This window comes from Sinocyclocheilus grahami, unplaced genomic scaffold (genome assembly GCF_001515645.1).
Source record: "Sinocyclocheilus grahami isolate Dianchi unplaced genomic scaffold, SAMN03320097.WGS_v1.1 scaffold534.1, whole genome shotgun sequence".
Taxonomy (NCBI): domain Eukaryota; kingdom Metazoa; phylum Chordata; class Actinopteri; order Cypriniformes; family Cyprinidae; genus Sinocyclocheilus; species Sinocyclocheilus grahami.
The window spans coordinates 494,279-518,738 of NW_015505713.1; the positions used below are offsets into that span (position 1 = coordinate 494,279).

Genomic DNA, 24,460 nt, shown 5'->3' on the forward strand with positions numbered 1-24,460 from the left:
CATTTCATTTGGAAATCAAGGTCTGGAGTCTGGAGGAAGACTGGAGAGGCACAGAATCCAAGCTGCTTGAAGTCCAGTGTGAAGTTTCCGAAGTTAGTGATGATTTGGGCTGCTGTGACGTCTGCTGGTGTTGGTCCATTGTGTTTTATCAAGTCCAAAGTCAATGCAGCCGTCTACCAGGAGTTTTTGGAGCACTTTATGCTTTCATCTGCTGACCAGCTTTATGGATATGCTGATTTCCTTTTCCAGCAGAACTTTAGCACCTGCCCAGAGTGCCAAAACTACTTCCAAGTGGTTTGCTGACCATGATATTACTGTGCTTGATTGGCCAGCCAACATGCCTGACCTGAACCCCATATGGAATCTATGGGATATTTTCAAGAGAAAGATGACAAACAGTCGAAACAGTAGTGCCTCAGCAGTGCCACAGGCTGATCGCTTCATGCCACACCTCACTGATGCTGTCATGTGTGCTAAAGGAGCCTCGACCAAGTATTGAGTGCATAAATGAACATACTTTAAAGAACTTGAACTTTTCTATTTTGCAAATCCTTTTTTTTATTGATCTTAGGAAATATTCTAATATTGTGAGATACTGGATTTTTGACTTTCATGAGCTGTAAGCTCTAATCATCAGAATTAAAACAAAGAACTTTTGAAATGTTTAAATTTACATGTAATGAATCTAGAATATTTGAAAGTTTAACTTTTTTTTTAGATGCACCTGTACATAAGTTTATGTAGCAGCTAACACACAAAGGATGAACAATACTAACTCACCATTTGGGGACTGATTTTGGGTTATTGGTGAACCTAAATCTAAAGTAGAAACAATGCATTAACTAACATATTAGTATATGCGTAAGTTAACGTTAACAAAGATTAAGTAATGATGAACAGATGCGTTGTTCATTGTTAGTTAATGTTAACTAATGCATTAACTAATGTTAACTAATACAACCTTAAAATAAAGTGTAACCCAGCTAACACTTTACAATGAGGTGTCCTTGTGACAGTGTAGTTATAAATTTAAGTACAGAATAATATTAATTAACTACATGTACTTACTATATGGTTAGGATTAGGGTTTGGCTTAGGGTTACTTGCATGTAATTATTCACAGTTTTTTGTTATTATAATAGTAAGTACATGTAACGTGTAACAAGGACACCGCAAAATAAACTATTACTGAAAACTGTTATTTTAAATTGTAATTTTCGCAATATTACTGCTTTCACTGTGTTTCTGATCAAATGAATGCAGCCTTGGTGATCAAAAGGACTTTAAAACATAAAAAAAATTACCCATGCCCAAAGTTTTGAAAGGTTTATTTTCCAAAGTACATATACAAAATAATAGTATTTTGCTAACATTCTTTTAAAAGAATGCTTTTATAGTTTAATGCAGTAACATTTTAGTGGTTCACTAAGTGACTGATTCAGTGTTTTAGTGTTTCTGAGTAATTCATTACAAAAAGACTACTAAGAGTTATTCGTTTGTGAATCCAGCAAAGACAAAGCAGCAGAAAGAAATACTGTCTTCATATTATTTTGCTGTACACAGCATTTTTATCTAATCACATTCAATTCAGATCGCAAGCTCACATCTTGGGTAAAATACAACTTCTTGTAGCATTGTGCCACAGATTCAGCAGGGATGGAATGGACAATGCTGCAAAAACACTAAGGTACTAAACTCCTCATCCAAATTCTATAATACAGTGATAAATAATACAGCATGTGATGATTCATTACTCACCTGCCACAGAATTTGGCCGTGGCATAACCAAAGAAGTGCTGTGGTACGTGATTGGTCCATCCACAGGTGATGTCATGACGGCTGCTGCCCCTACTATGGTGCTTGTCCTCACCTGAGCTTCACCAGACACCGCAGGCTCCTCTGGGGTGATGGGAGTACAGGGAGGATGAGCGCTACGCCCGCTCTCCTCCCTTACACCCGCACCGCCATCTTTCGCCCACTCCAGACTAGAGCCACAGCGTTCTTCATTCTCACTGGAACTGGTGACTGTTGCTGCAGGATGGAGAGAAAGAGAGAGATGAAGGTGAATGAGGTATGGGGGGAGGGGCCAGATATTAATGGGAAGGACACAAGAGGAGAGAACGCCATAGAAGGTCAAGCCAGAACATCACGGAAAAAAAACGGGAATTAACCATCAAAGGCAGTTTTGGAGAAACGGTCAACAAACAATGATCTTAAGAGTGTAAAGACATAAAATAGAACTCGTTCAGGTAATTGCTGTCAGACATTTTGCTTTAATGCAGCTGTCTTTGACCTTTCTTTGCTGCAACCAAATAGAAAAACACTATTTTGGGCTTTAGAAAAACCTACTGATGTCCTACTTCAAGAAACCTCCGGCAGACCTGAAATAAAGACACAACGCTGTCCCAGTTTTGATAGAGCGTATCTCAGACTCATGAGCATTAACAGCACAGGCCAACAAAAACACTTCAAGAAAGTTAAACAATAAACAGCTTTGATAAGTCAGTCTCAGGAAGTCTAGTGCTCGCTTCCTGTCTTCCTCACGGTCCTGGCGCTGATTTTTGGTGGTGCGGAAAAGTTAGTCGTGCATAAACATACACACCTCTGTCAGCATCTCTAAATGTGCTGTAACATGTTAGAGATGCCAAAAACTCATAAACAGCACTGAGAAACAGAGGAAAAGCAGAAAGAGCATGGGGGAGTGAAACTGACCCCTTATAAGTGGACCAGTCGTGGCCTAATGGATAGAGTTGGACTTGTAACCCGAAGGTCGCGGGTTCGGGTCTCAGGTCCGGCAAGGATTGTCAGTGGGGGCAGTGCGCTCAGTGCTTTCTCCACCCTCAATACCACGACTGAGGTGAGACCCTTGAGCAAGGCACTGAACCCCCAAATGCTCCCCGGGTGCCGCAGCATTGGCTGCCCACTGCTCCGGGTGTGTGTTCACGGTGTGTGTGTGCGTGAGTTTGTTCACTACTCACTGCTGTGTGTGTGCACTTGGATGGGTTAAATGCAGAGCACAAATTACAAGTATGGGACACCATACTTGGCCACACGTGTCATGTCCTTTCCTTTCCTTATAAAAGTAGTAAAGAACTCTGACATTTACTATTAATAAACAGAATTAACTCCTCAAGTAATCTACGCACTAAACTATGTAAACAAACCAATCACAATTCAGCAGTTTTATGGAGTCATTTAGACTGGAGATTAACATTTACTGTACTTTTTGACAATTATGACAATTGGCAATGAAAACATACCAAACAATAAGATTTGAGGTAATGGAGTAGCTGCAACTATACATAACGTTAATGCATTCAAAGTTGTTTTGCCAGCTAAAGGAAACTCAATTTAAAATTCTCTTACCATTTATTAACGCTCATGCCATCCCAGATGTATACACTTTCTTTCGTCCCGTGAACACAAACAACGATTTTGAGAAAAATATTCAATTAGGGTTGTATGGATTATTGTCATGTTCACTTTATGTGGTTTTTGAAGTGTCAACTTTGGAGTTCTTGTGCACTTCCATTATAAGGGCTAAGTATTGATTATTTTTCTAAAAAAAGTTAGTTTCTGTTTATAAAGTCATATATATCTAGGATGACATAAGGATGAGCAAATGATGAAAGAATGTTAATTTTTTGGTGAAGTATCCCTTTAATCGCCAGGTTTAAAACAGGCATTGGAGACAGAAGTGTTGTGCTGTCTTTGCACTAACCCCCCTCCCCCTCCCCCTCCCTCACAAACCTTTTGAATAAATCATAAGGCATGATTAGCAAGCTGTTTGAAAAAAATATTCCAAAAGAAAAACCCCACTTTTGAAACAAATACCTTTTTATTAAACAAAACATATTTCTGTCAAAAGATGAAAAATACAACAACACTTCTTGGACTTTATCTTCCCTTTTATGCCAGCATTCTTCCTGCTGAACTTCGGTGATTAAATTCTACTAAACAAAAAACATAAATGACTTGGATTTAGTTAAATGTCATTTCTGTAATTTCAGCAATAAAAATGAAAAATGAAACAATGTATTGAACATTTTCTCTTGTGCTTCTGACAGCTGGATGGCGGACCAGCTTTTAATTCAGCCCGACAGATATGCTTTCACGCTTGGCTTGAATAGACCATTCATCAGTGAGTTGTTTCTCTTTTTGTTTTGTGTTCAATGTGAAAGAGCCTTAACTCTGAAATTATCGACAAAAAGTTTGTATTGAGCCTATATGCTAGAAGCAACTGTTTTAATACCATGGAAAAATGGTAGCAAATAAAAGTGGACTTTGAGATAAAGGAGGACTTTGCAGGGAGGTAGATGTTACCTATGATCCCGCTGTCCTTGCTCTCCAGGGTGGAGCTGGGTGTGGTGATAATGGTAGAGGTGGCAGTGGAGCAGGTGCTGGAGAAGATGACAGGAGCCCTGCTGTTGGAGGAGGTCTCAGGTAAGGTGGAACAGGGGCTCTCGGCGCTGGGAGATGCCGTACTGCTGGTCAGAGTGGAGCAGGGACTCACGCCTTGACTGGACACTATACACTAGAGAGAGAGAGAGAGAGAGAGAGAGAGAGAGAGAGAGAGAGAGAGAGAGAGAGAGAGGGAGAGAGGAATGAAGCAAACATAAAAAATAAATAAATAAACAAACATTGCATGAAGGGAAAAAAAAGACAGGGGAGGAAAAGCAAAAAGGGAGCGAGGAGATAAAGTGATAGATGGAAACTGTTAAACTCAGCTCTTATGTCCATACAAGGGCAAGGCCAAAAATACTCCAAGCCCTCCAGTCTGCTTTTGTTCCAATATAAGCAACCAATAAGATGCTTTTAGAACCAGATTCAACCCTGCAATGGCGACAGTAACCAACACACAGACAAACATACATCCGCATTTTACCAGTGTTTACACTGGCAATACTTTAGTTAGGGATAAAGAGTAAATCTGACTGAAATCTGAAAAACAACTGTTGGATTAAAGGTTTAAGGCTTTGAGACTTAAATGTTTCTTAATGCTGGTCTTATTGTAAAAAATCCATCTGTGATCTGTCCACAACTGAATCAAGTCAAGATGGAAAAATTAAGTCCAATTCTAAATTTTCTTCAGAAATACATCACATTAAAGAAATAAAATAGGGTGCAAACAGTTTCATGTTGACTTTAAAATTGTGGTTCTCAAACTTTTTGACCTAAAGGCACCCCATTCCCCAACACAATATTCAAAAGCCAATATATGTTTGGTATTTCTGCTGTAATTATGACAAAGTTGCAAGCTAGTATTTATATATTAAATAATAAACCATGATTAAATTTGTGACTCCAGAAGTTTCAAGAACTGTATGTTCTTCAATAAATGTTTTAGCTACTACATCTAATATTTTTGTTTTAGCACTTGAATTCAGTTATAGAGTACATTTTTTTATTAAATGTATTCATTTAAATACTTTGGCATCATCCATTGGCCCTTTTTTAGTTTTGCTGAGGGCTGGCCCAAGCGGAGAACTAATGCTTTAAAAGAGCTGAATGCAGATTAACCCAAAGAACTAGCATAATGCTGGTGTGTGAGAAATTATGGGTAATCTACCTGCTGCATATCTGAAAAAAGTGCTTACAGAGCATAAACCAACAGACTTAAGATTTCTGTTTGACTTTTATTTTAATACTGTACAAAGTACATCAAATCCACACTCTATATATAGGTCAGGGAGAGTGATGGTGTGTGTGTGTGTGTGTGTGTGTGTGAGAGAGAGAGGGGAATCAGTGTACCGGAGCCCTGGTCCCCAGAGAACTGTTGCCTGCCAGCCGCTCACCAATGAAAGACTCTCATCTCTCCACACACACACATCAGATTAAAGCAGAGCTCAAGCTTTCAGGTAGAGCTTCATGCACCTGTTCAATAATTTCCTCAGTGCTGCAATAGCATTAGATGAGCGTGCGTAAGAGGGACACTGTTGCTCCACCTGCATCATTTGTTTTCCCCCGGAGAAACTGCATTGCTCACCGGCAGCAACATCTCTAGGGTGCTTCTCCACATCAAGATGGTTTCTACCCTTATAAAGCGGCTGTGCACGTACAAGGCAGCAAACACGCAGAAACCAGCATTCATACTTAATGCGTTGTGTTTGAAAAGCCAGAAGGGAAAATCAGAAACTGACCAATCAGAAAGCAGCTTCTCATTTGTGATAATACACGACTGATGAATCATGTTTGTGGATGAATTCAGCAACTAGTAGCTTTGAGTGCAGCAATCCATAAAAACGCTACATAAGCCACTTAAGAGCAACTTAGATCCCAGATAAACGCCTCAAAACCTCTGTATGATGGATCTACTTTATGATGATGTGGACAAACCAACACAAATATCTTTGAACATTAGAAATAAATAGAAAAAGACACGGAATGAAAATCAAAGCCATGGTTTAGTAATCAGGAAATAGTACATTACAGCTATACACTGACACAACAAAGCACAAATCTAAGCTGTCACACACAAGTAAATAAATACATAAATTAATAAAATGTAAATAAATAATTTAAAATAAACCTTCATCTGGGAATCACTTACAATGTCATCGTGAACTCTTTTTCCATGTCACCTGTACTCAAATGCTTGTCAACTAAAGCAAAACATGTCATCCAGTGGATTTTGAAAGCTTTTGTGAAAATTACAAATTGTACTTCCACATTTTTGTTGTGCATTGTGTGTTGAAGTTCACCTATCTTTTTGACAGCCCGTTTTCTCTTATCATGTAGCACCAATTAAAAAACAAACAAAAAACTGTGCTTCTACTGCAATGTTTTATTAAAAGCCAATCTTGCCAGCAGTGAAGAGTGTGAACAACTTTTTAAAAAAGTGGAATCTAAAACCAAGCTCTTCCAGTAGTGTGTCTGGAGTGGAAGTGTGATTCTGAGGGCAGAACAGCTCCAGCAGTGTAATCGATCTCTCTGATAAATGACCTCTGGTATCTAAGGCTGATTGGGTGTAACCTGACTGAAAATTCAGAAGCCGTTTCCTGTTTCTAAGGATTTTATCGTCCTAATCTTGCAATCATCAGTGACATGATGCAGCAGGCAGGTTTTTTGTGTATTTGATTGCATGTCTGTCAGAGTTTGGGTGTTTAGACCTGTAGGGTTCATGCTTACCTGTTTCTCCTCCATGTTTGTTTGTGATGAGGTGGGGATGGTGTCTCCCAGCAGGAAGCCCAATCGTGTCATGAGCTCCTGGACAGCAGGGGAGGAGCCAGACTCAGCCGGCGAGAGCAGCTCTACACACACACACACACACAATGGTTAGAGGATGCAGCACACAAAAAGCCCACACCCAAAATCAAAATGCCTACAGGTACCCAAACACACAAAGGATACTTTCATATTGACAATACATCTACCACATTTATATTCAAACCTTACATTCAGTCTAATTACATATTCAACGCTATTCCTCCAGGACGTATGGCAAATCTGTCCCAACTCACCAAGATCCAAAGGACTGGTGTGGCACTTCCTGTGCTCTCCTTTCCTCTCCTCTCGCTGCCTTTCACAGTCTCCTCTGCTCTCTCGCAATCTGCATCCCTCCCTCTCACATCTCTCTCTCTCGCAACTGTTCTCTCTCTTTCAGTCTCAATCCCTCCCTCTCTCCCCCTCCTCTCTGTTGCCCTGTATCTCTCACTCTGTAGTACAACACACAGTATTTACAGTGCTCCGCACAGCTTCAAAAAGACTAGGTTTGAGATGCGGTTATTATGACAACCAAGTTTCCATCCATTCAGAGGCTGTGTGTGTGTGTGTGTGTGTGTGTGAGACAGAGAGGACAGGGTGTGAATGTGAATGAGCAGAGATCGTGCTCGCTGCAATCACTGGGCTAGTACAACTGACTAGACACACACACACACGTTCATTCATTCTCTCTCCTTCTCACGTGCACCGACACCATCCCACAATTCTGCATTGCCAGACATACAAAGAAACATTCATTCTACATTATACTGACATTTTAGGGATTTAATTCAGTGATGTTCATTGAGTTGTGTTGAAAATCGGTTAGATTTGGAGTAATGCACAATGCACATTTCTTAATATTAAGCCTAAAATGTCTTTTAATGTCACTATTGATGAGGATATCTGATTTTAAATGCAAGATATTTGAAGTGTACCTAAAGTATACTTGCAGTAGTCAATCTTTTGCACAATCAAATACACTTCAGTATATCCTTAGTTGGACTTCAGCACTACTTCCGCACAATAAAAGTGCATTATGTACAAAATTAGTTGTTCCCATTTAGCACACTAAGTATACCAATTTAATATACTGAGGGCCAGTTTTACAAAACAGGGCAAATTAGCACAAGAGCGCAACTCCAAAACAGCGCTGATGGGCGTGGAAATTTCTGCGGGTCATTTACTAACAATGCGCAAATTAAAGAACACAGACGCAACATCTCATTTACATATCGACCAACGCAATATACCAAGTGCAGCGCAAATTAGTGTAGTCGCAAATAAAGAATAAAGAAATAAAGACGCCACAGTATGTTGAAAAGAACCAGAGGCAAAAAAATGAAGGGTTGCAAGAAGTTTTGATAGACCCGGTATTGTATGACTCCAAGTTGAGGGTTCAAAGAAGTCTTTTATTTCTTGAAGCAAATTAAAAATAACATGGCTTGGCAAACGATATGTTCAGATAATGTGATCTTCTGGCATTCAAAATAAATTAATCCTTTCCCTTCTACCACACGCTCTCTGCAGTGCCTCCTCCTAGAAACAATAATTGCAGCCATTTCAAGCGCAAAATAGTTTAAGACATGCTGTTTTGGGGGGCTTTAAATAATGGCGCAAATGCCAGTAATTTGACGAGCGCAAATGTTAGTAAAACGCGCTGCGTGATTCATTTGAATACTCTCCTCCCACAACTTTTCCGTCTGAAAAGGAAAACTCCTACAAATGCATATTCAATAAGGTCAGGCGCAAAAATAACTGTTCACACCTTTTCAGTGCCAATTCGTCAGTGCATGTCTTTAGTAAAACCTGACAGTACAATTTTAATGACAAAAGACAGTTTGCGCTGGCGCAAGCTGTTAGTAAAACTGGCCCTAAAAGTACAAATGCAGGGTATTTTATTATGTACATAAATATGCAAAAGTATTTGTTGTATCCTTCGCATTAAATAAGTGTATTTCAAATACATTTTGGTATATTTATTTTTCACTAGGGAACACACACATACACATGCTCACGGCAAAGCTGAATTTTCAGCAGCCATTACTCTCAGTGTCATATGATCCTTCAGAAATCGTTCTAACATGCTGATCTGGTGCTCAAGAAACATTTTGTATTATTATCAATATTAAAAAACGCTTTAATGTGGCCGCTAAAGTTTCATCGCTGTGTAGCATTTGGACCAATCAGACACACAACTTTTTGTTATATTTAACAAATAATATCGAACTCAGTCAATAATCATGCAGATTTATGTTACAAACTTATAGAATTGTACAGTAAGAAAGTTATTTCCTTTAACCAGGAAATTAACGTTCTTAGAATTGACAAGACGGTTGACCCTGAGTGGTCAGCTAAATATCTACAGTGGATCTAAAATATTAATAATTAATCATAATTAGTTATGGTTAATTATTCATATTTCCTGTTGTGAGCTAAATTCGCTACAGCTGGTAGCACATTACTTTTCACTTGCAAGTAACCACCTTGCAACTGCAAATAACCCACTTTTAACTCTCATTCATATGCTGTTCTCTTTGTAATTTTCTTCAACCATTTTGTTGTCTGCTATAGGTGAAAATCTGATCACTTAGAGAAGTAGTGTAATAGCACCACTCTCCACCACATGCAAAGCCATCTGAGGTACCATTCATGTCTGTAGCGCAATAAGTTGTCAACGTTCAATACTTAGAGGTAAAGGTTTAGCAAGGTTTTACAAGCTACAGTAGTGATGGTTGCCTTAGCAAGAATAACTAACTAGATCGGTTTTCTTTTTTGTTGACATTTTCCTACTGAAACAAGAAGTTATGGTAGGACATTTCAAAGGGCTTGAAGACATTCCTGAATGAATCAGCCATTGAATACATAATGAGTTTAATAAATAACTAATTGACTCACTAGATACATTCAGTTTTAAAAAATTTCAGTATTCAAAATATTTTTAAAACATAGCATCATTGATGCAACTGCAGTGTAAATACATCTAAATGCTGCTTTAAATGCAGTCTGAGCCCCCTCTGCAGTGCAAAAATTGATTTTGTGGATACAGATTTAATTTGATTGGTAACAGCCTACAACTTTATTCAAATTGAATTTATAGATTAAAATGTAAGAATGACAAAAATAAGAATCACATCCATAATACTAACACGCACATAAACGAAATGCCACAAAACTCTAATTGATACCAATTAGCCAACTGATACCAAGACACAAAAGCACAGTTAAACAAATATGTGGTCAGTTATATTTACACAATTACGATATGTAAATGAGCAAGGCAGTTGTGTGTAGCATCCCTGAGGGAGTGACAGGGCAACAGGCCACAGTTCATTAGCATACTGCACTCCGTCAGCAACACCCTGTCCTGCTCCCTCCCTCCCTCGTTAACATCTCCTGCCATCAATCCAGCTTTACACAAATCACTTCACGATCGATTGACACCACTGGTCAGGTAGTGTTGTTTTTGCTTTCCACTGACGGCAGATTTCACAGACAAACCTCAGGGCAGAATCCATATTTAATCCATTGTTCATAAAACATTTATTAACATGCAATGAAATGCACCATTTGCACGGTTGTCCTCTGGGTCTACATTCGAAGGCATATAAAAGCATGTTAATCTAGATAAATGTACCCTAATTAAACAATTTATTCTGCTTTTCTTCACATACAGTACAGACATTAGGACAGTGAAATGAGGGTGGATTGTTTTTAAGCACATTTACGGTGGTCCACAAGTCTGCAGCCAGCTCCTCTCAGCTGGTCTCCAGTTGATCTATGTTTGCCAAAGGACACAGACCTCCCAACGAGTTCACACATTTCACTCCCCTTTTGCTTATGAAGACTACATACACCGAACATACACACACACACACACACACACACACACACACACACAAGACCTCCCAACGAGTTCACACATTTCACTCCCCTTTTGCTTATGAAGACTACATACACCGAACAAACACACACACACACACACACACACACACACACACACACACACACAGAGTTAGACATGGCTTGTTTTTGCAGAGCACTCAAGCAGTATTGGTGCCTTCTCATTTTGGCAGGCCAGAAGTCTAGAAGTCTAGTAACACTTGTGTGTGTGTGTGTGTGTGTGTGTGTGTTTGTGTGCATGTGAGTGAGTGAGTGAGTGAGTGAGTGAGTGTCTAGTAACACGTGTGTGTGTGTGTGTGTGTGTGTGTGTGTTTGTGTGCATGTGAGTGAGTGAGTGAGTGAGTGAGTGAGTGAGTGAGAAAAACACTTCAGAACTGTTGCCAGATTCCCTATTGATTGTTTGCGTGAGCTGCGTAAATCTAAACTCTAAATGTGTGATGTACGGCAAACTGAAATAAACCTGTGTAATGAATTGATGTCATAGAAAGACAAGCAGCAACACCATTTATAGCATCAGATGTTACTCATTTAAACAAAACAAAAAAAACGGCACCGTTTATAAGGTAATTCAATGTTTCTCAAACATTTCAAGCCAAGTACCATGTTTGTTAAAATCAGAACATCCAAGTACCACCAAGTCCACCAAATATCCTCTCTTTATGATTTCAGCACTGATTAAACTGAGATCATAATATTGGACTGCATTTAAAAACTGCGAGCAACATACACCATATATGTTGATTAATATCAGTAATCCTGTAGATAAATCATGCAAGAGCATGTGTTGAATTGCATTTTTCAAATATGTGGAAGGACCTTACACTCTAAGAACACACATTTAAAACAGTACTAACATTTATAAAGGATTACAGTGTAATTGAATGTGTTGCTTTTGCAGTTCAAACATTGACATTAAAAATATCAGCAGTTCAAACATTGATATTAAAAATATTTTGAATATGATTGGAATTTGATTTTTTTAAATTCTCCCATCTGTCAAAAGAACATGGAAATCCTCAAGGGTGCCGTTATGTGGGGTACAGAGATTATGGGCAATAAGGGCCTACCAGGTCGCAGTTAAAGTTAAGGTGAAGTTAAAGTAAAGTCGGGCTCAGGTGATTGTGCTGTGGAATGTGTTTCCCCATACATTTATTTATTTGTGGCGCTCGCCACAATATCAAAACTGACGGATTTTCCAAAAGGCTTCGTTGAATAAACATGAGCACGTACTGCACGTTTAAAAATCAAAACGAGGTGCGGGTGTTTTTATATCACTGTATTTCTGAAGGAAGAATATCTTTAGAAAATTTTCGATGTCATTTTCATTTCATCTTGCATGTTATATATGCCTGATAAAGCAGCGTTTGTGAGCTCAGCGCTGCTTTGTGTACAGCCGTTACTGGGAACCTCTGTTTCTCCCGCTTTAAAGCACCTCCTGCTGGCAGAGAATGAATTTGCATTTTCAGTAAGTCCGTCTGATTTACGCAGCAAACATATTTAGCTTTTCTTATATCCACGGGCGCTGCGGATAATCAGCGGGTAGGGTAATAAAAAATGCATTCTGATTATTTGCAGGTGGGTTGCGGGTGGATAAAATAAATCAAATGATGCAAATATTAACAAATTTTTTTTTAAATACATTGTTTTCATGAGGCAGAAGATTGTGTGTGTGTGTGTGTGTGTGTGTGTTAGTTCGCCTGATCGGGAAGTTGCAGTGACGGGGTGACATTCCAGATAAAAGTTTGAAAGGAGTAAAGCCTGTGTTAATGCTATTGAGTAGGCTAATATGGCCAAAGATGATATTTTGTTTTATAAATAAAATAAATGCTCATTTAGAAGCAGCCCACGATCAGCGTGTTATATTACCGTTATCCCTTACGGCTCCGACGAGGCTTTGTTCCGTCCTCCACGCTGTGACAACTCACAAAAGACTATTTTTTTAGCCAAGCAGAGCAGAGAGCTGCTTCAGAAACATGCTGCTGCTGGCTCATAAACACAAGCACTGGCTAGAGCGGCCGCGATCAGCTCCGGTTCCCGTGGAGCCTTAGCGCGCCGCAGACGTGTGCAGTGAGGCGCAGACCAGCTCTAAAGTCACTAAATCTGCTGTTAAAAATGAACCATCCATTCATCATATCATCATGCAAAACATACACGACAAATAGCGAATTTTTCATTGTTTCTCGAAACGTCATAGCATTTCCACATTGGCGATGACATGACTGTGGCGGCAAATCATTTATTTCCCCACGCATCATGACGTCATCAAATCGCGATCATTTCGTGAGATCGGCCAAGTGTAGTGAATACCGATCGAGTCATAAAATGTGATTCTCGGCCGATACCGATCTCCGGCCGATTGATCGGAGCATCCCTCTATCACGGTTTCTACAAATATTAAGTAGAATAACTGCTTTCAACATTGATAATCAAAAATGTTTCTCGAGCATATTAGAATGATTTCTGAATGATCATATGACACTGAAGACTGGAGTAATAATGATGAAAATTCAGCTTCGCACCAAAGGAATAAATTACAATCAACAAAATATTAAAATACAAAACACATTTAAAATGTTAACAAATTTAGCAATAAAATAGTAATATTTATCTTATTTAATATCTATCTATCTATACATACACACTCACATATACACACATATACATACATATATATATATATATATATATATATATATATATATAAGGGGTGTAACAGTTCACAAAATTCACAGTTCGGTTCGATACAGTGGTGTCACGGTTCGGTACGTTTTCAAAACAACAAAAAGAAAGAAATGGCAGAGAAATTTCCTTGATTTAAAAAAAAAAAATGTTAATCATGATTTGTTACGGGGATTTGTTTGAATCAGTTGGAAATGCCTGCCTAAATGCTGCGGGGATAGTTTGTAGAGTGTATTTATCTCCTTGTTTTCGTCTAGTTCCATAATTCTGATATCGATAGGAACAATATTTTAAAAAGCCTCAAACTGCCAAGAATGCTCACAACTGATGTCTGTACCTACAAACTTCTGAAAAATGAATTTGCCAAGTCTATGAAGCCTCCTCCTATAAAACTATATAATATTTTAGGGGGGAAAAACTGCACAAATAAATTAATGTTCACCTTTTTTTTTGTATTTAGCCTTCATACAAAAAAAAAAAAAAAAAAGAAAGAAGTGAAATCACTGTCAAATAAATGTAAAAGACTCTCAACCTAAATAATATTAATATATTTAACTTTAAACTATAACACAGGCTGATTATTCTTATAGATTGAAAGAAAAGTGCTTCAGCTAGAATAAAGAATATGAAAAGTGCTCAGAGTTGCTGCAGAAAACAAAAACAAAGAGTGAGCGACAACAAAAACATGTTTCTGGAGACGGGCTCATTCTCTGCCAGCAGGAGGCGCTTCAGGAGCGTTAGTAACAGTGTTTTCCCCGGTAACGGCTGTACAAAAAGCAGCACTGCGCTCATGAATGCTGCTTTATCAGATAAAATGAAAATGCCCTCTAAACTTTTCTGAAGACAGTTGGTTCCCTTCAAAGATATTCACATAAAACACCTGCGCTGCGTTTTGATTTTGAAACGTGCAGTGCTCATGTTTATTCAACAAAGTCAAATGCCACAAATAAATCAATGTATGGGAAATACTGATGTGTACCGAAATATCGGAAATGTGTTTAAAAATCATATCACCGTTATTGAAAAAAATTATATTGCCATATATATTGATATTAAATTATTGTCCAGCCCTAGTAACTAGCCATATTGCAATGAACAAGCTAGTTCAGCCTATGCCTGACTGGAGTAGTGTGTTTTTCTTTGTCGTTTGGGCTGCCTTGTTGAGCGCAGTGGCACTGAGAACATTGTATTTCACACACTATTTTATTTTCCAAATGTAATCGGATTAGTCCAACGAATCGTTCGGTTTGTAATGCGTACCGAACCGAAACCCTCGTACCGAACGGTTCAATACGAATACGTGTATCGTTACACCCCTAATATATACAATTATATTTTTTTATCTTGTATACACAAACACATTTACACTATTAATAGTGTATTAAAATAAAAATAAACAACTACATTTTGGTAACACTTCCGTATAGGGACCAATTCTCGCTATTAAGTAGTTGCTTATTAGCATACATATTACTAGCATCAGGGGCGTAGGCAGCGGACAGGCCTAACGGGCACAGGCCCGCCCACTCTGAAGAAAGGTCCCCCCCAGTTTATTATACACATTTAATATTTGTTAAATAATTATTGTTTAATCTATTTTAACACAATTAGAGAACTATTATAACATCTCAAATAACTAAAATAAATCAAATGTGTTTTTGCATAATTCTTGATGAGTTTGATTGACAGCAGTGTTAGCCAATTGTTATGAAGGATGTTTCAGGCATGTCGCACATGTAAATTTGTGCGTGTTCACCCATTCAGTTGGACTGTAATTTGCAGCGGTGTTAAAAAATGTTAGAAAAACAGCAGCAATGCATAATTCTGTAAAAAAGACTTTTAAAAACTCGCACTGACGAGGGAGAGCGCCCGTCCATCAGCCCGCAAGTAACGGTAAGACTTTCAGTTCCACGCGCAAACCGGTTCATTCTGTGAAGCTGGGAAACACTACTGCCAGGTCGATTATGAATGTCATTTGAGCTCAGTCAGTGATTTCAGTCGGTGTTTAACTGCACCCGTTTCCTAATTTGTAGGCCTATTAATTTAAATAACAAATTTCACTATCACAAACACGACATCTGAATAAAATAATTTTATCTAATTTGGCATTTTCAATTAACATAGGCCTGTTAGGCTATATTCTTCTTATTAGCCTATTAGGCCTATTATTATTATTATTATTATTATAAGTTACTTTTACTATTAAATTTAGGGCCTGAAGTCGTGGCCTAAGGTTAGAGAGTCGGATTTGTAACCCAAAGGTTGCGGGTTCGAGTCTCGTACCGGCAGGGATTGTAGGTGGGGGGAGTGAATGGACAGCGCTCTCTTCCACCTTCAAAACCACGACTGAGGTGCCCTTGAGCAAGGCACCAAACCCCCAACTGCTCCCCGGGCGCCGCAGCATAAATGGCTCCCCACTGCTTCGGGTGTGTGTTCACTGCTGTGTGTGCGCACTTAGGATGGGATAAATGCAGAGCACTAATTCTGAGTATGGGTCACCATACTTGGCCACATGTCACTTCACTCACTCACTCATTAATATTAGGCTACAATTAATTTACCCCGCAATAATTTCATAGCGCATTACTGACGTGCTGCAAGGATAATACTGATTAGGCTAGCTTACTCCTCATTGAAAATGTTTTTAAAAAGGTCTTTCAAAACAGATTTGTTATACAATGAATTATAAGCCTATAATGAAAATTATTAACACTGCAATCATCAATGAAAAAGCTTTATTTCAAGCACTGACTTTTTTAAAAAGAAAAAAAAAACCTGTTTAAGACTAAATAGCCTACGTTTCTTCTATCTTTTTTAAAAAAAAATGTTCCCCCACTAGCCTATGCTCGGGCCACAAGAGAAATATTAAGGGAGTACATTAAAACATTTAGCTATATAGGCTACCATTATCAGCATATGAAGTAGATTCATCTCTCGTCATCTTTGAGAGAATATGCACCGTTAAATGTAGCGTCGTCAGTTTTTACTTTCACTTTCTAGTGAATCGACTGAGATTAAGAGGTTCACCTAGGGGCGATTCTAGGATTTTCATTTTAGGGGGCTCAGCCCCCAGTGAGGGTATAATAATAATACTAGTCTAATAATAAAAAAATATATATAAATCAAATAAAAAAAGTTTGATTAATAGGGGTCGTATTCTAAACTTATTGCAGTTTTCTACTGTATTGCATAGACAGGTATAACATTTTGAGTACTGAATAAGCCAAATTCAAGTCTTCATGATCTCACACACACAACCCGTTTACTGTACAAACACAACATTTTACTGTTTGCATTTCTTGTACAACCCTCTTTCCTTAGCTCAAGTATGCAAACCTATTTGCCACACGCACTGGAATATGTATTATATTGAAAGTTACATTTTCAAATGAAAATGGCAACATGATCATTTTATAAAGTATGCGTTCAATATGTACTTCATTTTTGCTGAAGGAAACAGCTGTGGTGTGATGAGGGGTGAACGCAGTGAAAACTTAGGCTACAGTAGATGGGGAACTGATTATTGCTCCCCCATGATATTTTGTAAACTGGATTTATGACAAAGAACTGCACAGATGCACATATTATAACAATCTATTGATAAACACACACCTTGTCCTCTGTTTGTCGCTCTGCGCCGCCGCACTCCGTGTATTGAAAAAGAATGCACTGAAAGTCGGGGAGGAGACAATCGAAGTCTGCCGCCAATATGACCATATTCTACATCTTTAATCCTACCCAATACCTAAATTTAACAACTATCTTACTAATTATTAATAAGCAGGAGTTTACTGAGGCAAAAGTCACAGTTAATAGTGAGAACTGGACATTAAAGGGGTCATCGGATGCCCATTTTCCACAAGTTGATATGATTCTTTAGGGTCTTAATGAAAAGTCTATAACATACTTTGGTTAAAATTTCTCAAAGTAGTGTAAAAAACACCCTTTTTGGCCTGTTAAAATCAGCTCTGTTTTCAGCAAGCCATTCTAGTCCATGTTGCTTTAAATGCTAATGAGCTCTGCTGACCCCGCCCCTCTGTTCCGTGGTGTGATGAGCAGACTGTAAACTTCAGCCGCGAAACCGGCTAACTAGCACGTTATTAGGAAAGGCGATTTGCAAAGATTTATTAAAAACCCTTATACTCAATTCTTCTGTTGATGAAGCTGGATCACAAATGATTCGCGCGAACAGACGCATTTAGGCAGATAGGGATCGGCGCATTCCCTTCAAAACCAAAGTAACGTTAATCCTCTGTGTTTTCAGCGGCTCAGATGTCGGGAGTAAATGACGACTGCTATGTTCATTATTACATCCAACAACAAAACACCTCAATCGCTTAATCAGAGACGTTCTTGTCTTCCCCTACACCGGAGTCGACACAATGGCGGACTGATGACAGCTCACTCAGGGCGGGTCTAAGGTATGACCCCTTTAAAATAAAGTGTGACCAAAATTTTTAAAAGTAGCAATGAAGAGGTTGAAAATTTACTTACAAATTGGGAGTCTAACCAGAATATTCTGATTATGAGCTGATTGTCAATAGATATAACGGTGTGCATAAGACTGGTTAAAACTGTTGCTCAGTGATCATAAATTATTCTGCTTTACATTTTACATTTAGTCATTTAGCAGACGCTTTTATCCAAAGTGACTTACAAATGAGGACAATAAAAGCAGTCAAAACTAATAAAAGAGCAACAATATATAAGTGCAAATGACAAGTCTCGTTTAGCCTAACGCAGTACACATAGCAAGGTGTGTGTATGTATACATATATATATATATTATATACACACACACACACACACTGCATATAGATAAAGTAAAATTAAAATAGAATAGAAAGTGTTAAGAGTTAGAGGGTCAAATAAAGGTGGAACAGATGTGTTTTTAGTCGTTTCTTGAAAATGGTTAAGGACTCAGCTGCTCGGATTGATTTGGGCAGGTCATTCCACCAGGAGGGAACAGTTAATGAAAAACTCAGTGAAAGTGATTTTGTGCCTCTTTGAGATGGCACAATAATACGCCGTTCTTTTATTCAAAGCGACTTACAAATGAGAACAATAGAAGCAATCAGACCAACGAGAGAACAACAGTATACAAGTGCCATGACAAGTCTCAGTTAGTCTAGCACAGTACACGTAACTAGGTTTTTGAAAAATTATTATTAAATAATAGAATGAAATAGAACAGAATAGAATAGGTAAGTGCTAGTATTAGTTGGTCAGGTGCTGGCGAAAAAGATGTCTTTAGCCATTTTCAAAAAACATCTAAAGACTCAGCTGTTCGAATTGAGATCGGGAGGTCATTCCACCAGCCGGGCACAGTCCAGGAAAAGCTCTGTGAGTGTGATTTTGTGCCTCTTTAGGATGGCACCACAAGGCGCCGTTCACTTGCAGAACGCAAGCTTCTGGAGGGAGCGTAAGTTTGAACTACTTGTGTGTTTAGAAGCACATTGAGATGTTCAGTCACGTTAATATGTTTGATATTTAGCTATGACTTCAGGGTATGTAATTTTTTTTTTTTAAACAGGAAGGACAATTGTTAAGTATCATTTTCTTGTAATGTAGGTAGATTTTACTCTTGAATAAAAAGATAATGAATGATATCATTGTGTGACACTATGCTGTTTGTATTAATGCAGTATGTATAGACATCAGCCATGTCACCAATATTTAAAGTCCGTGTAAAGCAATATTTGTATTGCACTGCAGTATTCTATATGTGACCCTGGACCACAAAACCAGTCTTAAGTCGCTGCGGTATATTTGCAGCAATAGCCAAAAATACATTGTATGGGTCAAAATTATAGATTTTTCTTTTATGCCAAAAATCATAAGGATATCAAGTAAAGATCATGTTCCATGAAGATATTTTGTAAATTTCCTACTGTAAATATATCAAAACTTCATTTTTGATTAGTAATATGCATTGCTAAGAACTTCATTTGGACAACTTTAAAGGCAATTTTCTCAATATTCAGATTCCAGATATTCAAATAGTTTGTCCTAAATTTATTTTAAATATTGTCATATCCTAACAAACCATACATCAATGGATTATTTATTCAGCTTTCAGATGATGTATAAATCTCAATTTCGAAAAATTGACACTTACGACTGGTTTTGTGGTCCAGGGTCACATATGTTGTTAGGATAACAAAAAAAGTTTGCAAAATAATTTTTTTTATGCTGGACTGCTTTAGTGGTCTAACAGCATTCGTCAATGTCAATACGATGACCAATTAAATCAAAGAAGGCAGGGCTTTACCACTGACAGAACCCAAACATGAATTCCAGTGTGATGCTTTGATTATAAGAGTGAAGAAGTGCAAAGTAAGATATGAACGAGAGCTAAACATCTAGCTGTTTTACAATAGAAATGTCTGCAACCCAGTAACACAAACTATTCTACTTTTTCGTCCAAATTTAGCCATTTTGAAAGCAAAATATCATTTGCATGATTCATGTCATTTGTAATAGTAATAGTCTTGTAATTGTAATTGTCCTCATTTGTAAGTAGCTTTGGATAAAAGCGTCTGCTAAATGACTAAATGTAAATGTAAATAGTAACAAGAAAACAATCAATTGACCTTTTTTGGCATATTAGGCATCTGATTAAGAGTGAATGTGTGGATATTTGAAAAAAATATTACTTGCAAATAGTTCATAAATAATAATAAATTCTAATTCTTTATTTACATGACCCATTTAAGTAATTTTCTTTAGATTTTCAAGGACATACTAACCAGCAACCCAGAGGTCCCTCCTATAGTAAAGAAATGTCTCTAAAAAATAAATGTTGACATCTATGGTTCCATGAAGAATCTTGGACAAAATTGACAATTTATATTTTTAAGACCTATTCACAAAAACGTTATTTGTGAATACAAAAATGATTCCGCCTGTGACAACCTCCTTTTGAAACCTTTATTTTAAAGAGTGCATTATAAGGATTTTTTGGTGTGTTTTTTTCAGTACCAGATTTTAAAAGGTATAATTATCCATCTTTCAAACTGTGCATTTTAACAATGTTATGCCTAAATTCTCTTGTAGCACTATTTTAAATATATCTTATTTAAAATAAAAATGTTGGCATTAAAATATCTTTATTTTTTAGCACTGTATTTCCAGTCACATTGGACCCCTGGATATATATGATTTGAGAAGTAGGTAATGAATCAGATACTGGAGTAAATCAAACAATTCCTCCAAATTCCAGTCTCCATTTCTGTCCTGTCTTTCAGACTATGAATCAACCATAATCTCACTTGTCTCATTCGGCCCCTGTCGTTTTCATTTTCTAGACACTGAAATCTATTTGCATGCTAAAAAGCTCGGGAACACCATTCCCCTCCCCCTGTCCACACTTCTATCTCCAGTCCGTCCCTTTTCATCAGATGGCCTTGTTCTTCCACATACAGTTTATGAAATAAAGCAAATTGCTTTAGAGTACACAAACTCACGCTTTTATCACAATTTTCATTGGGAGCATGTGCACGTATGTGAAAGAAAAACAGAAAGATCCTCAAAAGGACAGACAGTGAGAGATATGAGAGAGGGAGAGGTATGTATCCATGTATGGAGGAGTGTGAAAAAAGAGGGGGAGGCAGAGAAGAGGATGATGAACACAGAGCGAGAGAGCGAGAGAGAGAGCGACAGAGTGAAAGAAAATACAGTAGCCACGGAGAGGAGAGCGTGTATCACTTAGCGTGAGAGACAGACAGGGTGGAGGTCTGGAGTTCCACAGATGGCTCTGAGGGGTCCAGCATTAGTAAATACACAATTCAGTAAGAACTAAGCTGACTATTCACCTTAGTTTACGTATCAGGTTCTATATCTTCAAATGGAAGGTTGAGATTTTATCAATTTGCTTTAGAAAGGAATGTTTTTGACAGTTTGTTGTTATATTCTGTACTGTAATAGCCATTTTTACTGTCATACCTAACAAAAATCTATTGTTTCATAATTCAAACTTAAAAATCATATTTTAAAAGTCAGTTTATGAATACAATCAAAAACATGAATTAAAAAAATATCTATTAATAAACAAAAGCTAAATAATTAAAACAATAATAAATAATAAACAAAAACAAAATAAAAATAATAAAGTAAATTAATGAATTAAAATACATTTTAAAAATATAAATAAAACTAGGGATGCACCGAAATGAAAATTCTTGGCCAAAGTCGAAACCGAACAAAATGAAACACTGGGCCGAAGGCCGAATACCAAACATGGTTTGTCGAGTTTTTTTCCCCCCCATGTATTTTGCAAATTTTTGTCACCATTGCACAAATTAAATAGCCAAAATGTGCTTTTTACTGTTTTGTCTTGCTTTTTAGAGAAAAAATAAATTACAAAACAAGAATTTAAAAATATTTAACACTTCAATGTTTAACATTCTAGCAGACATTATACCAACAAAGCAAAACTTAACTTAAAATTAATAAGTTGGTAAAATAATATTTTTTTGGCCATCAGACCCCCTTCTTGAATCAGGCATGTATTTTTTACTATACAAATAAAAGCAGCCTAGCTGAGCAGAAGAGTCTTCTTTTAAAACATTAGAAAATATTACAGATCCCAATTTGAACACTAAGCCTGTGTTATACTTTCTGCGTGCGCACAGGCTTATGTGTGAATGTTATAATAAATGTATTAACAGAGCTGTTGAAGTTATCATCATTATTATTGTCTTACTTTTAATTTTATTTGACAGAACAACAGTAAAATTACAATACTAACATTTATGAATGTTGATGGAGTTCTTGCTTTTTCTCAACTTTTATTTTGGCGGAAATGCGCAGGAAGACCTCAGCGCTTTTTTGTTGACAACAGCAGATTTATAAATGAGTCTCTTTACGAATACGTCGCACGTATCGCATTGTCACGTGCCTTGTAAAAAAAAAAATCATAAAAATGTGACTGAGCAACTGACGAGTAAAATAGTGTCAGCGTAGATTTTCTTTTGAACCCTGGTTAACAAGCAGATCCGCCGCGAGTTCGTGCAGCGCTGTCAGAATACATGCAATTCGTGCGTGTATTAGAAAACATAACGTTCTGCAGTTTATTTACTAATTGTTTAAGGCCATTTCACGATTTTAATCATCATACAGTAACCAGCAACAATCACTCCTTCCTCTTCTCATCGAAGACATGTGATGCAGCACTAAACAGTCTCTCGTTGTCGGTGCTTGTAATGATTTTGCGTCTTTCTCGGACAGTTTAAATGAAATGCTTCCACACTGCTGACATGTTTGTTGCATTGCACCTCTCACTTTACGCTGGTTGCAGCATTTATCCCTAAACAAAACAAAAAATTTAAAAATTAAAGAGAAACTAAGATGCACTCAACTAAGATGCTTTACAGCACAATCCTGTGCCTCTACAATGCTTCTAATTTGCATGACATGTTTCACTGGCCACCAAATATAATTAGCTGTAGCTTTTTAATGACCCTTGTTGCATCAGAACAAACCAAACCAATCATCAAGAGATTAAGGGCTTACGAACTGAGATGTGCTGAATTTTATCATAAGACCAGAGGGACAAATCCTTCCAGAGTGATCTTTAATGCTGAGGCCGCCTAAATTAACTTAAGACACACAAATGCACGTCTTGCTAATATGATATTGAATAAGACAAACCACTTAACTAACAAATGGTAAAAGACAACATGAGAGGATCAGAAAAACATTTACACCTTAAAATTGAATGCTGGTACCCTTCCTGATGAACATCAGCAGCTATGTACCAACTATAATGCTAAAATTAAGTGAACGTGATGAACATTCACTCTGTCCTCGCAGTCTCTAACAGCCAGTGCTTAGTCATAATCGTTATTTGTCAAAAATAAATGTTTATATGCCACACAAATTGAAGATCCTTTCAGATCAGTTTAGACAATGAGTAGCCTTTTTATCTCCGGTGTTAGCACTTATTAATAAAACTGTCATTAAACTTTGATTACGGGTTTTTCAAAGCAAATCGCACACATGGGTAATAACAGGCTATATCTTGTTGCTCTAACTTTGATGTTAGCCCAGTGCCACCCTTGAAAAGTTCAAATTAAACATTTTCCTACAAAGACTGACAGCAACTACACCCACGAATCCTTACAACAACTTGTTGTAAATGTTACATTTAATTTATTAATTACAGCATGTGCATGCTAGAATGTGTGATGTCGTGATACGAAGTAGCAAAAACAAGCGATTCATTCAATAAATCATTGGTGACATTAATCTTATTTGTTAATTTTATATAAAGCACGCACACCTCCATGCTAGCAATTGTTTGAGCCAATGCAAACTTGTCATTAAAAGAAGGACCCATTAAACGTTATTACATTTGCTTTGGTCAAGCATCTATTTCAGACGGCCATAGCAACTGGCATAGGCATAAGTCAACCTGGCCGTGTCTGGTGATTTTTTTCGGTCAAACGAGTCAAAGTTTTTCCTGTAAAATGACATCTAAATTACAGCCCTGTCGATCCGAGGTTTATTTTTGCAGCTAATGGCTGTAACAGAGGAAAAAGCACGGATCGGGAAGGAAACGGGCAACGGTATGGCGTAAACGGCGGGATGCGGTGCGGAATTATCGGCCTGTGATGAGAGATCTGTGCTGGGTAAATCATTAGTGCTCATTAGAATTGAATTATTGAGATTATGCTCT

General features: G+C 37.6%; 1 protein-coding gene across 3 annotated transcripts in view; it reads right to left on the reverse strand.

Moving 5' to 3' along the window:
- tanc1a (tetratricopeptide repeat, ankyrin repeat and coiled-coil containing 1a) overlaps window positions 1-24,460 on the reverse strand; it is a 125,590-nt gene that overhangs the window by 37,881 nt on the left and 63,249 nt on the right. For all 3 annotated transcript variants that reach the window (XM_016238228.1, XM_016238227.1, XM_016238229.1), the window contains 3 exons: window positions 7,129-7,250; window positions 4,324-4,534; window positions 1,759-2,031 (listed from right to left, as the gene is read on the reverse strand). In XM_016238228.1, coding sequence (XP_016093714.1) covers window positions 1,759-2,031; window positions 4,324-4,534; window positions 7,129-7,250 — 606 coding nt within the window. The remainder of the gene's footprint in view (window positions 1-1,758; window positions 2,032-4,323; window positions 4,535-7,128; window positions 7,251-24,460) is intronic.